This window comes from Chamaea fasciata, unplaced genomic scaffold (assembly GCF_029207755.1).
Source record: "Chamaea fasciata isolate MVZ Bird 193981 ecotype frontalis unplaced genomic scaffold, bChaFas1.0.hap1 SCAF_27, whole genome shotgun sequence".
Classification (NCBI taxonomy): Eukaryota; Metazoa; Chordata; class Aves; order Passeriformes; family Sylviidae; genus Chamaea; species Chamaea fasciata.
The window spans coordinates 3,821,378-3,832,756 of record NW_027094112.1 but is presented as its reverse complement, the minus strand read 5'-3'; the positions used below and the strand labels follow the sequence as shown (position 1 = coordinate 3,832,756).

General features: G+C 63.7%; 1 protein-coding gene across 1 annotated transcript; it reads left to right on the top strand.

The window, feature by feature from the left end:
- Window positions 1-1,166: 1,166 nt before the first annotated feature.
- Window positions 1,167-10,120, top strand: IGFBP4 (insulin like growth factor binding protein 4). The gene is made up of 4 exons (XM_066205228.1): window positions 1,167-1,565; window positions 7,426-7,580; window positions 7,695-7,829; window positions 8,106-10,120. The coding sequence occupies exons 1-4, from the start codon at window positions 1,202-1,204 to the stop codon at window positions 8,232-8,234; spliced, it is 783 nt and encodes a 260-aa protein (XP_066061325.1). The 5' UTR covers window positions 1,167-1,201; the 3' UTR covers window positions 8,235-10,120.
- Window positions 10,121-11,379: the final 1,259 nt, after the last annotated feature.

Genomic DNA, 11,379 nt, shown 5'->3' with positions numbered 1-11,379 from the left:
AGTCTCCCTGGTGGCCACTCCATGCTGCCAAGGCCTGATAAGGTGCCACAGCCTGAGCGGGGCTGGGCACCTGTTTGGGTTTGGTCTCTTCTGGGACACAGAGTCAAGGCTGGTGCCTTCTGTCCCGAGTCACGGCCACAGTGCAGCAGCACCAGGCAGGGCAGGGGCTCGGAGCAGTGCTGTGTGACGATACCTTGTGGGGCCTGGGGCTGGGGGATGTGGGGGACATCGACCCTGTTTGCCCCTGTCTTGCCTGCACTTCTTGGTGACGCCCAACTCACCTGCACGGGAGAGACAAGATGGTCTTGAGAGCCCTGCTGGCAATGCCACCAGTGCTGTCACTCAAACCTCAAAATGCCAGTTTAAGCACTAGATGTACTCCCCCTTGAGATGAGTTTGGGGTTCTCAGCCCAGGCCTTGCATGACAGGCAGTTCTGCTCTTCTTGTCCCACCCACGACACCAGGGCCCCCCTGCCATATCCAAGACGCCCGTGCTGTGCCCAAGTGCTGCGGGGACTGTCGGGGCCGGGGTCCCAGGAGGCAGCCGGGGCTTCCGCCCCCTCCCGCTTTTCCCGAGTAGCCACTAGGTGCCGGCAGCCTTCAACCTATCCGGGGCTGTGCGGGGCGGGGGGCGCAGGGGCCGCGGGTGCGGAACCGGGGGCAGGTGGGCTCGGGGAGCCGGCGGGGCCGCCCGGGGCCGTCCCGGACACACCGGGGCCGAGCCACACGGGATGTTCCGTTGTCAGCAGCACTTTTCCACCCGCCGGGGCCCCCCCACACTCGGAGCCCACCCTGGGGGTCTTGGCCGCATTCCCCGCGCTGCAGCCCCGCACGGTGTGTCCCCCGTTCATCCCGGTTGCTCTCGGGACTGAGCAGGGGTCGAGGAGGCGGGTGATTCGGGTGGGTGGCGCGGGGCCGGCGGCTCCGGGCCGGCTCTCCGCGCTGCCCGGCACCGGGGCTGCCCGGCCGGTGGCTCCGCTGCTGAAGCCGCCGCCGGTGCCGGTGCCGGTGTGGCCGCCGCCGGGGGGAGCGTCGCTGCCCGGTGGGTTCCCGGTGGCGACGGGGGCGGCCCCGCCGGTGGCCCCGGTGGCGGCGGCGGGAGGTGTGGCCAGGGGCCGCATAAAGCCGCATAAAGCCGCCGCCGCCGCCCCGCGCCCGCCGCCAGCCGAGCGCCGCGGAGCGGGGCCGGAGCGGGGCCGCCATGCGCCCGGGGCCGGGGCTGCCGGTGCTGCCGGTGGTGCTGGCGCTGCTGGCGGCGGCGGCGCGGCCGGGCAGCGGCGAGGAGGCGATCCAGTGCCCGCCGTGCTCGGAGGAGCGGCTGGCGCGGTGCAAAGCTCCGCAGGGCTGCGCGGAGCTGGTGCGGGAGCCGGGCTGCGGGTGCTGCGCGACCTGCGCGCTTCCCCGCGGCACCGCCTGCGGCGTCTACACCGCTCGCTGCGGTGCGGGGCTGCGCTGCTACCCACCCCGCGGCGAGCCCCGGCCCCTCCGCACCCTCATGCACGGCCAGGGCATCTGCACAGACCTGGCCGACGTCGAGGCCATCCAGGAGAGCCTCCAGCCCCCAGGTGAGGCGGCGGAGGGGCGGCAGAGGGGGGGTGCCCAGGGTGGGTACCCTGGGTGGGTGCCTGGGGGTCCTTGTCCCTCACAGGGGCAGTGGCATAACCCTTGTTGGCACCAACCCACTCCCTGCTCACTCGGCAAGAACTGTGGCCACAGGACTGGACTCATCGGGGACCTTCCCATACTTAGAGGGAGCTGATGAAAATGATGAAGAGCGACTTTTACACGGATAGATTGTGACAGGGCAAGGGGAAGGGTTTTAAACCGAAAAGGGAAGGTTTAGATTAGATGTTTGGAGGAAATTCCTCCCTGTGAGGGTGGTGAGGCTCTGGCACAGGTTGCCCAGAATATCTCTGGATGCCCCATCCCTGGAAGTGTTCAAGGCCAAGTGAAATGAGGTTTCGAGCAACCTCATCTGGTGGAAGGTGTCCCTGCCCACGGCAGGAGGGTGGAACTGGGTGGTCTTTAAGGTCCTTTCCAGCCCAAACAATTCCATGACTCTAAGAGGCAGGATGGGACGGGACAGCACAGAATGGGAATGCAGGGAGCATGTTCCAGCAAGGGAGCAGATATAGGTTGCAGGAGACCTGGTACAAGTGGCTCACATTTGTGCCATCCTTACCCACCATGGGTGCAGCAGTGTCACAGCTACTGGCACCACGCGTGCTGGAGAGGTGAACGTTCACCTGCTGTGCCCTGGCTGCAATGTGGCCCTGGACCGTGGGACAGCCCAGTGTCCTGAGAGCACCTGCAGCCCTTGGGGACACATCGCAGCTGCCAGGGGAGCTCCCATTGCCCAGTGATCCCTGCACTGCCGCTTCCCTGGGATGCTGCTGGCAGATCTGGCTGCACCACGGGAGGAAACAGGCCACGGGGCACCTGCTTTCCTCCAGGCAGGTCCAGCTGGAAGCTGTGTGGGAGCTGTGTCTGTCTGTGCCGAATGGGGCAGCGGGGTGCAGGCAGGGCCAGGCTGGAGGAGCTGCTGCCGATGTGCTCTGTCTGCCTTGCAGGTGATGATCGTGGCCCTCTGCCACGCCCCTGGTGCTCGGGCAGGATCTGGGATCTGAGAGGGGAGCCAGCAGTGGGAACTCACCCCAGAGCTGTGCAAGTTGCACCATGGGAATGAAGCTGCTCCCAGGGAATGAGCATGGGGACCTGGTCCATCAGTGGTCCCCCTTTCCCATCCTGCAGGCTGTGACCAGGACCATGTCCCCTGAAGCTGGGGAATATCATCCCAGAACAATTTACAGGCTGGTCTGGCCGGACTCTGGGTCCCCATGTGGGGTCACTTGGAGCTCCCTGAGGGGCAGAAGGGACTGGAGCAATGTTTGTCCTTTCCCATCCAGGGAGCTGGATCACAGTTCCAACCCCTCCTTGCGTGTCTGATCCATGGCAGCTCCTCTGGTATCCCCACTGTGATGAGTGCCGTTTGTGGATAGGCACGTCTAGCCACCCCCCTGCAGGGACAGGAGCTGGCTGGGGGTGCTTGGAGCCCCCCTGTCCTGCCTGTCTGTCCTCATCCCACATCCTGCAGGAGCTGTCTGGGCTCCCTGGCCCGGGGCTGTGCCGTGCTGCCAAGCCCTGTTGGTTTTGGCCGTGCCCTGTGTAATGCAACATTTTTTCCCAGAGCCTTTAGGAAACAGACTTGCATTTTTTCCCTTCCTTCCCGCGGTGTTTTGGCTTGGCTGGGGATGGGTGGGTGGCTATGGAAGCCAGGTCGCCCGCCGGGCACCGTGCTGGCCAGTGGCATCACAGGCAGCAGGATGGGTGAGTAGGAGCCCCTGTGTCCCGGATAACCCGTCAGGATATGGGCAGGACACCCACAGCAAATTGCTCGGTGCAGTCCCAGTGGTACATCCGCCTCTGAATCCCTGACCTGCTCTGCAGCCCGGGGACAACGGGAATGTGGGGCTGGAGACTCCCTCGCTCCCACACAGCCCTGCCTGGCACAGCGAGGGCACCCTGGTATGGCCAGTGCCTCTGATGAGTCCCCTCGGGATCAGCGGAAGGGAATGAAATGCCTGTTCAGGGGCAGGGGCGTACGGAGCAGGTGCCCCCGGCTGTGCCCGCGGCCCCGGGGCCGAGCGGGTGCCGGCGGCTGGGAAGCGGTTAACGCGCGGCTCGTACAGTAAACACTTTGTCTGGGGGCTCTGTCCGGGGGGCTCCGCATTCCAGGGAAGAGGCTGGGATCAGGGGGCTGGGCTGAGGCTGGGCTTTCTGAGCAGTTGGACATGGTTCCCGGCTCAGTAACCAGGAAGAGCCTCTCTGCTCACCTGGGACCTGTGGCACCTACGGGGCTCTTAGGAAGTGAGGGAGCAGTGGCTGCTCACCTGACTCGAGGCTGTCTTCCACGGCAGTGGGTCTGGGCACCTTGTGTTGGACCCTGTCCCTGCCACCCCCTCCCAGCCCTGCCAGCTCAGGGCTGGCTTTGGGATCCCACTTCTCAGCCAGAACCCTTTGCGGGGGCCAGCTCCAGAAGGTCCCAGCCGTGGCTTTCCGTCACAGCCAGCGGGTGGTGGTGGCTGAGCCCGTGTGTGGCAGCCAGGAGGAGGTGAGGACATATTCCCCAGCATACATGATGAGTGATTTAGTGTTGGGTAAATGATTTTGTCTGGGAAAACCTGGCCCATGGGAGCTGCATTCGTCCCGTGTGGTCTCTGTAAGCTGGGAGAGATCCTGTTTCCTTTCTGCGTGCAGTGACTGGGAGGAACGGCAGTGGCTGAGCCATGGCTGGACAGTGCGCAGGCAGGGAGGACAGGCTGGGCTCTGCCAGGCAAGGGTCAGCCCTGTCCCATCTGTCCTCTGGAGTGGGGGCTCATCCATGTTTGGGTTCCTCCGGGCTGGGTGCTGCTCCTGGCAAGGTTCTGATCCCTCTGGGGAATCACCTGCATCCCTCACTTCCTCTCCTGCATCCTGACTTCCCCTCCCTCGGTCCCACATTGGGCCCTGAGGTGGGAGGTGCTCAGCCGTGTTTGAGCACACCAGTGTGTCATGGGATGGGGCCGGGCCAAGCTCCCAGCTGGCATCCCAGGCCAAGGGGCAGTAGGTGCCTGGTGCCTGCGTGCCTTCCACCCCCATCCCCGGCTCCCCGCGTTCTGCCAGAGCCAGCACTTGGCAAAAAGAGCATGGCCCTCCCAGCGCTGGCGCCTGCCAAGTCGGGAGCCCAGGAAGCCAAGAGCCAGCACTGCCACGGTCCTGCCAGGACCACCCACAGATGACACTGGGGGTGCTGGACAGGGACATGGAGGGTGCTGGGGCTCACTGTGGCTCGTGCCATGTTGGCCACAGACACATGGATATCCGTTCTGGCCTTTGAGGCATATGAGGTCCTTCCTGCTGGGGCTGGTGACGCAGGGGGGAGCGGGGCTGGAGCTGTGGGGGTCAATGACACTTGTCTGTCCCCATGGACACACACGCGAGGTCCCAGGGCTTTGCTGGCTGCCCCAGGCTCTGCTCCCACGGGATCCGCGCGGTGGAGCCGGAGCCCTTCACCGCTCCCTCGGGCTCAGCGCTGTGAATCACAAGTTCGGCACGTGACCAACCTCATTTGCAGCTCCCGTTAATTGAAGGCGATGCTGAATGACTCGTTTGTGTCCCCTGTCCACAGGCCGGGCAGGAATCCTCCTCCTCCCGGGACAGGCAACTGTTTTATGTGTCCGGCGAGGGCAGTTACCCCCTCTCATACCCTTGGCAAGCACTTCCATTCCAAAGTGAGAAGAGAGGCTTTCCTTGGCCAAATCGGGACCCCCTCACCCTCCATCCCTCCAGGGTGGTGGTGCCCATACATCGGTGGCAGATTGGGTGGCATCAGGGCAGTGTGGGGTGTGGCAGCTCTGATCTCCACACACGTTGCTTTTCCCAAGTCTTTGTGCTGAGGGTGAGTTTTCTGAGCCAGCCGGATTTCCAGGGAGGCGAGAGGTTCTCTGAGCTGCTGTGTGTCACTTAGCAGGGGGACAGCAACCCCAAGGACAGCAGCGATCCGCAGGGAGGGAGGGATGCTGGGGCTGCCGTGAGAGCCGCGGACCGCTGGTCCCGAGTGCTGTCAGGAGCCGCCTCGCCGCCCGGAGGCACCGGCGTTTCATGTGACCTTATGAAAATGTTATTGGCATCTGGTTTTATTTAAGCTGGGAGATTTGATGCTCTGGAGGCAGCTGGCGGGGGGAGGAGGGGGGTTTGGCTGCGCCGGCGATCGGTGAGGGCTTCCCCTGCGGGGGCAGTGCGGGCAGCGCCGGTGCCTCCCGGTCCTGCCTTTCCATGGCGTGGAAGCCGCGCGTGGAGGTGCCGGAACTTTGGCACGGTGGTCCCCACCGGTGCCAAAGCTGCCCAGCTCTTCCTGTGTGTCTCCCCACAGGGATACAGGGGAAGGAAGGAGCATCCCTGCCAGAGCCCCCGAGCCCCCGGCGGGGCTCTGCCACCAGCGCCCGCATTGCGCCACAGCCTCGCCGTTGGTGCCGCCAGGGCGGGTGCTGGCACCGCTCTGTGCAGGGTCCTGGAGACTTCGGGTTTGTGTTTCAAATTTCAAGGGCATGAGGTATTTCCTGGAAAAAATGGACAGATTAAGCAAAAAGCAAATAACACCCACGAGGGAGGGGGCTTTGATTGGGGCTTGGCTCTGGACTTTAACCAGGCCCCCAGGAGCTGAGCCAGGAGGCCTGTGCTGCAAGGGACTGTGGCAAGAGGTGCCGATGGGAGATCAGGACCGAGATGCCGTGGGGATACAGTGGGCAGGAAGCTGCGGCTCCGACCCCTCTGCCTGCCTGAGGGAAGGGCCAGTGCCAGGTGTCACCCAGCAGCCCCTGTCCTGGCACTGTGAGTCCCTGGGTGTGATCCCGGATGGTGACCAGCCCTCGCCTGGTATGGGAAGGTTTTCCCTGCTGCCAGCTGCACTATTGATTCATTTAAGCCCAACCCCACAATAACCTCAGCCACTTTCCTGCACAGCCCAGGTGGATTGGCGAGCAAAACACTGCTCGGGCTGTGCCTGACGCAGCCCTGAGCACAGGAGGACCCCTGGCTGCTGGGGCGTCCACCCTCCACAGAGTCTTCACGGGCCCCAAACCAGAGGAACCGGCAGCTTTTTAAAAACTAAAGTCACGCCGTGCACTCATCTCATGACGCTCTGTCCAGCTGCCAACATCTGGGCCGGCAGCTTGGCTGCGCTCCTGGTGCAGGCGGGGATGCCAAGCGCCGCCTTTTGGGATCGGCCCCGCGGGAGATTAACTTTCTTATTCCAGGAATTTCTTCTTTCATGTCTTGGCGGGGGCCGTGCCCCGCAGCAGAGCACGGCTCCACTCTCGACTGTGGCGCCCGGTGCTGCCCCGCGCCTGGCGGGGGCTCAGCACCGCCCCGGTGCCCCCACTGCCACTGCAGCTCCTCAGAGATTTTGGGGGGCACCAGGGATGTCCTGGGGCTCGTTGTCTCTGTGTCCCAGGGTCAGCTTCCAGGCCTGCGGTTCTATTGCTGTGGGTGAGCAGCTAGTGCCTGGTGACACATGGCTGGCAAGGGCACAGCCAGACCCAGCACACTGGAGCCACTGCCCAGCACTTGCAGCAGGCATCTGTGACCCTACAATAACACACACATGGCAACAAGTTGTTAGTCATGGCTAATGAATAGGAAAAACTCCCAGGAGTCTTCCCAGTGCTGCAGGGAGCTCAGCCCAGTGCAGTGGCAGGGGCAGGATGGATCCAGGGCTGTGAATGATGCCTGTGGGGACCAGAGATGGTGATGTGGGACCTGCCAGAAACCACTGCATGTTATTCCTCGGGGTGCAAGTGGCGCTGTGGAGACTGGGGCACCGTGGGGCCTCCGGCACCCCCAGGGCTGCCCTGTGGCACTGAGCTCTCTTGGTCTGTGTCTCTGCAGAGAAGGAGGAGATCGACCACCCCAACAACAGCTTCAGCCCTTGCAGCATCCACGACCGCAAGTGCCTGCAGAAGCAGCAGGCAAAGAGGGTCAACAACGGCAACAAGATGCGCAACAGCGGGAGCCCTCACCACCGTGAGGACACGCGGGTCATGGTGAGCACCAGGAGGGCTGAGGAGGGCAGGGTGGGTGCTCCAGGCCCAGGATCCTGGGGCTCTGGGCCAGGAGCATGTCAGCCCTGTCATCAGCTCAGCCCCCCGTTTCCCCAGGCACAGGGCTCGTGCCAGAGTGAGCTGCACCGGGCGCTGGAGAGGCTGGCGGCCTCGCAGACCCGGACGCACGAGGACCTGTACGTCATCCCCATCCCCAACTGCGACCGCAACGGCAACTTCCACCCCAAGCAGGTAGGATGGGCTCTGACCTACCAAAGGGGACTGGGGGGGCATTGTAGAGCCAGGGTGAGGCTGGGATGGGGGATGTGGATGGAGGGGACAGTGGTAAGGCACAGCAGAACCTGCCTGGCTCCTGGTTTGGTGGGAATTACCCTTTGGATGCTGGGGGCCCTTTGCAAAAGCCTCAGGTGGGATGGGGGTGGTAAAGGCCCTGTGAGAGCTCCTGGTTGCCATGGGGTTGGCCATGGGGTCCAGGCTGGGTGTCCTTGACCGAACCCATCCCCACAGTGTCACCCGGCGCTGGATGGGCAGCGGGGCAAGTGCTGGTGTGTGGACCGCAAGACGGGAGTGAAGCTGCCGGGCTTCCTGGAGCTGAAGGGGGACTTGGACTGTCACCAGCTGGCGGACAGCATGTGAGCGTGACCGTGGCGGCCCCGCGCCGTGCGGGGCCAGGACCCCCGCCGGGGCTGCCTAGGAGAGAAGGAGAGGGGACGTGACTGCTGAGCAGTGCCCTGGTGCCGGGGGACCCCGGGATGCGCCTCGGATCGCACCGCGCTCTGCGCCGCGGGCTGCCCACGGCACTGCCCCCTGCGCCGTGACCACTATCAGCCTCTGCCGGGGGTCCCGGCACCTCCATCCCACACGGACACAGCTTGGATGATGCTGCCCTGGGACTGGGGTCGGGCTGCCTGGGTGGAGTGGGTGGGGAGCACCCTTGATGCTGCTGCTGCTGCCCCGTGGTACCCCCGGTTTTCAGCCTGGCCCCGCAGGCAAACCTCGGACACCTGGCGCCTCGGGGAGTGCGGTGACAGCATCGCGTTTGCAGCTCAGTGCCCGCCATGCCAGACCTCTGCACGGGCAGCAGCAGAAGTGCCTCATCCTGCCCTCCCTGGTGGTGAGAGGCTGCCCAGGCAAGGACTGGGGGACCTGGAGAGACCCCCCCTGCCAGCATCCCACCCCGAGCATGTGTGTGTGAAGGGCAGTGTGGCTGCACAGAGCAATGAGAGACCCTCCCTCTCCCTGCTGCTGCCCCCCAGCCCCACAGCCCGGGACCTCCTCCCCACGGCCCATCCCACCCCCTGTGCAGGGACAAAGCCTCCCATCCATCCTGCCTCCCCCTCCTTCATCCTGGGGTGAAGGGGTCGGGATCACCAGGCAAGCAACATTGGGGGGAGGGTGGAGGGGTGAGGGATGTCCAGAAAACACATCCCAGGGGGAAGAGCTGCTTTTGGTTTGAGTTTTTTTGTTTCTTCCCCAATTTTTTTAGTATTTAAAAAATGTTGGTGGGATCTAATAAGTGACTGTGTGGCCCCGAGGCTGGAATTCTCCATCCCCAGGGACCAGGGCACTGCAGTGATGGCTCTCGTGCCCTCTTCTTGGCCAGTGTGACAAAACCGGGATGGATTTTGGAACGTCTCCGTGATGGGATCTGCAGATTTCACCAGCACAAAGTTTTCAGCTGAGAAATTGTCACTGGTTTTGTACCTGTTTTTTTCTTCAAGCTGGGATGGAAATTTTTCATTTAAAAATGTCATGGAAAGTGTGCCAAAGACAGAAGGGACTTCCCCAATCCCCTCCTGACCCACCCTCTGGCTCCATGGCCTCAGTGGTAGGTTTTGGTTTTCCATGTGGATTTGTCCTATCCAAGGCCCCCGATGGGAACGAAGTGTTTCAGTTTTAGTGAAACACCCTCTGCCCTCCTGATCCCCTGCCTGCCCTGTGCCCTGCCAGATCCCCGCCTGCCCTGGCTGCCTGTGGCCCTGCTCACAAACAACTTCTAAACCGAGTCAATCTGCCAGGACAGCCCTCAGTGGGGAGGGGGGTCCCTGTCCCTGCCACCCTTCAGCTCCTCAGAGTCACCACACCAAGGAAGGGATTCCCAGGGCCAGTCCCAGTGCCAGTCCCCTGCAGCAGCACCACAGCAGGACACAGTGCAGTGGCAGGGCCGGCCCGGTGGCCTCGGTCACTCGGCCACTCCCCGTGCACACCAGGGCGGGTCCAGGGGACCCTTTCCTGATTTGGGGGTTCCTGGCAATGCTGATGCACCAGGGCACACTCTGTGTCCCGCTCCGAGGGCTCCAGCGTTTCCTAGCGTCTCTCCTGTAGTTTAGGGCTGTATTTACACACGACCATGTACCAGTGTCCCTCACCCTCAGCGTGTCCCCCGGCACCCAAGGGGTCCCTGTCCGTCCCTCCCGGGCCAAGCCCGTCCCATCAGATTCCCGTGTAGCACCGACCTTTTACAGTACACTTGAACCTTTGTATCCTCAAAAAAGGTAATTACTGTATTTAATTTCCCGTTATTTGATGTGTCTCTATCGAGTGTGTTTTATCTTTTATGGCTTTAAGTTATGGCAGAGGAGGGAGGCAGAGCAGGAGCGAGGGGGGCTGTGGGATCCCACTGGTGTGGGGACAGGCTCTGGTCACCACCTCTGCCCAAGGACCCGATCTCCTGGGCCTGTGCTGGGTTTGGGGTTCAGCAGCCCTGGAAACCCAGGAGCCCACAAGCCGCGGGAAGAACTTCACTGAGCAGGGATGGGGTGGGAAACAAACGATTTCTTGCTTCCTCATGACTCCCAGCTCAGTGTCTCCACCGGTGCCACCGGGAGGACGGGCACCGTCGGCCCTGCACAGCGCCACGGAGCAGCGGCGGGGCCGGAGACGGCGCCAGCCTGGGGAGGGGACCCTGGACCGGCTTCAAAGTTCAGGGGCAGACAGGGACAGGCACCGACTGCTCCAGGGACACGGGCTCGTGGCCAGGCAGTGCCGACGGCCTTGACGAGCCGCAGCCCGAGGCACATGTGCGGGCGCCTGGTGGTGCCAGGGGAGCACCGGGCATCTCCAGCCCCGCTCGGTGCTTTGGGAGGTGTCAGGATGCAGATGGGAGATGCCCAGGCACAGGAACTGCGACATCCGCACACTTCCCGGTCACGGCTCGGCTCTCTCCCAGTGTCTGCAGGCAGTGCTGCCCGGGGTCACGGCCCAGGAGTTTGCCGAGTCCCTGTTTGGTGGCTCCCGGGGCCGGCAGTGCCATCCGGGGCTGGCGCCAGCCCGATGCTCTGGTTACCGGAGCCGGGCGGTGCTGGCGTCATGCAAACAGCGCCGGGATGGGGCCGGAGGTGGCCGCAGCCAATTCAGACAGCCCAGAAATCTGCTGGCACGGCAGATCGGCCACCGCACCAGGGCCAGCACCAGTGCTCCTGGAGCCCGGCTCCGTCCCCTGGCCCTGTGCTGATGGCTACCAGGGCTGGCCAGGCTCGGGGGGCGGCACAACCCCCCAAAGCACCGTGTGGAGCCAAAGCCTTTGCCTGTCCCCGTTCCCAGCTGCCGATCCTGACCAACAACACGATAACCACAACGGAGTCCAGTTCTGGGGGTCCCGGGCCCGCCCCAGGGTCTCAGGGCTGAGGTCCCACAGCCTGAGGTGCCTGTGACCTTGGGGAGCTGCAGCCCCCCGGTCCCTGCAGCACGATGGGGACAGCGGAGGCACCTGGAGCCCCTGGGCACCAGCTCCCGAGAGCACCCTGCAGTGCTGGGTTGTGGCAGAGCAGAGCTCCGGGCA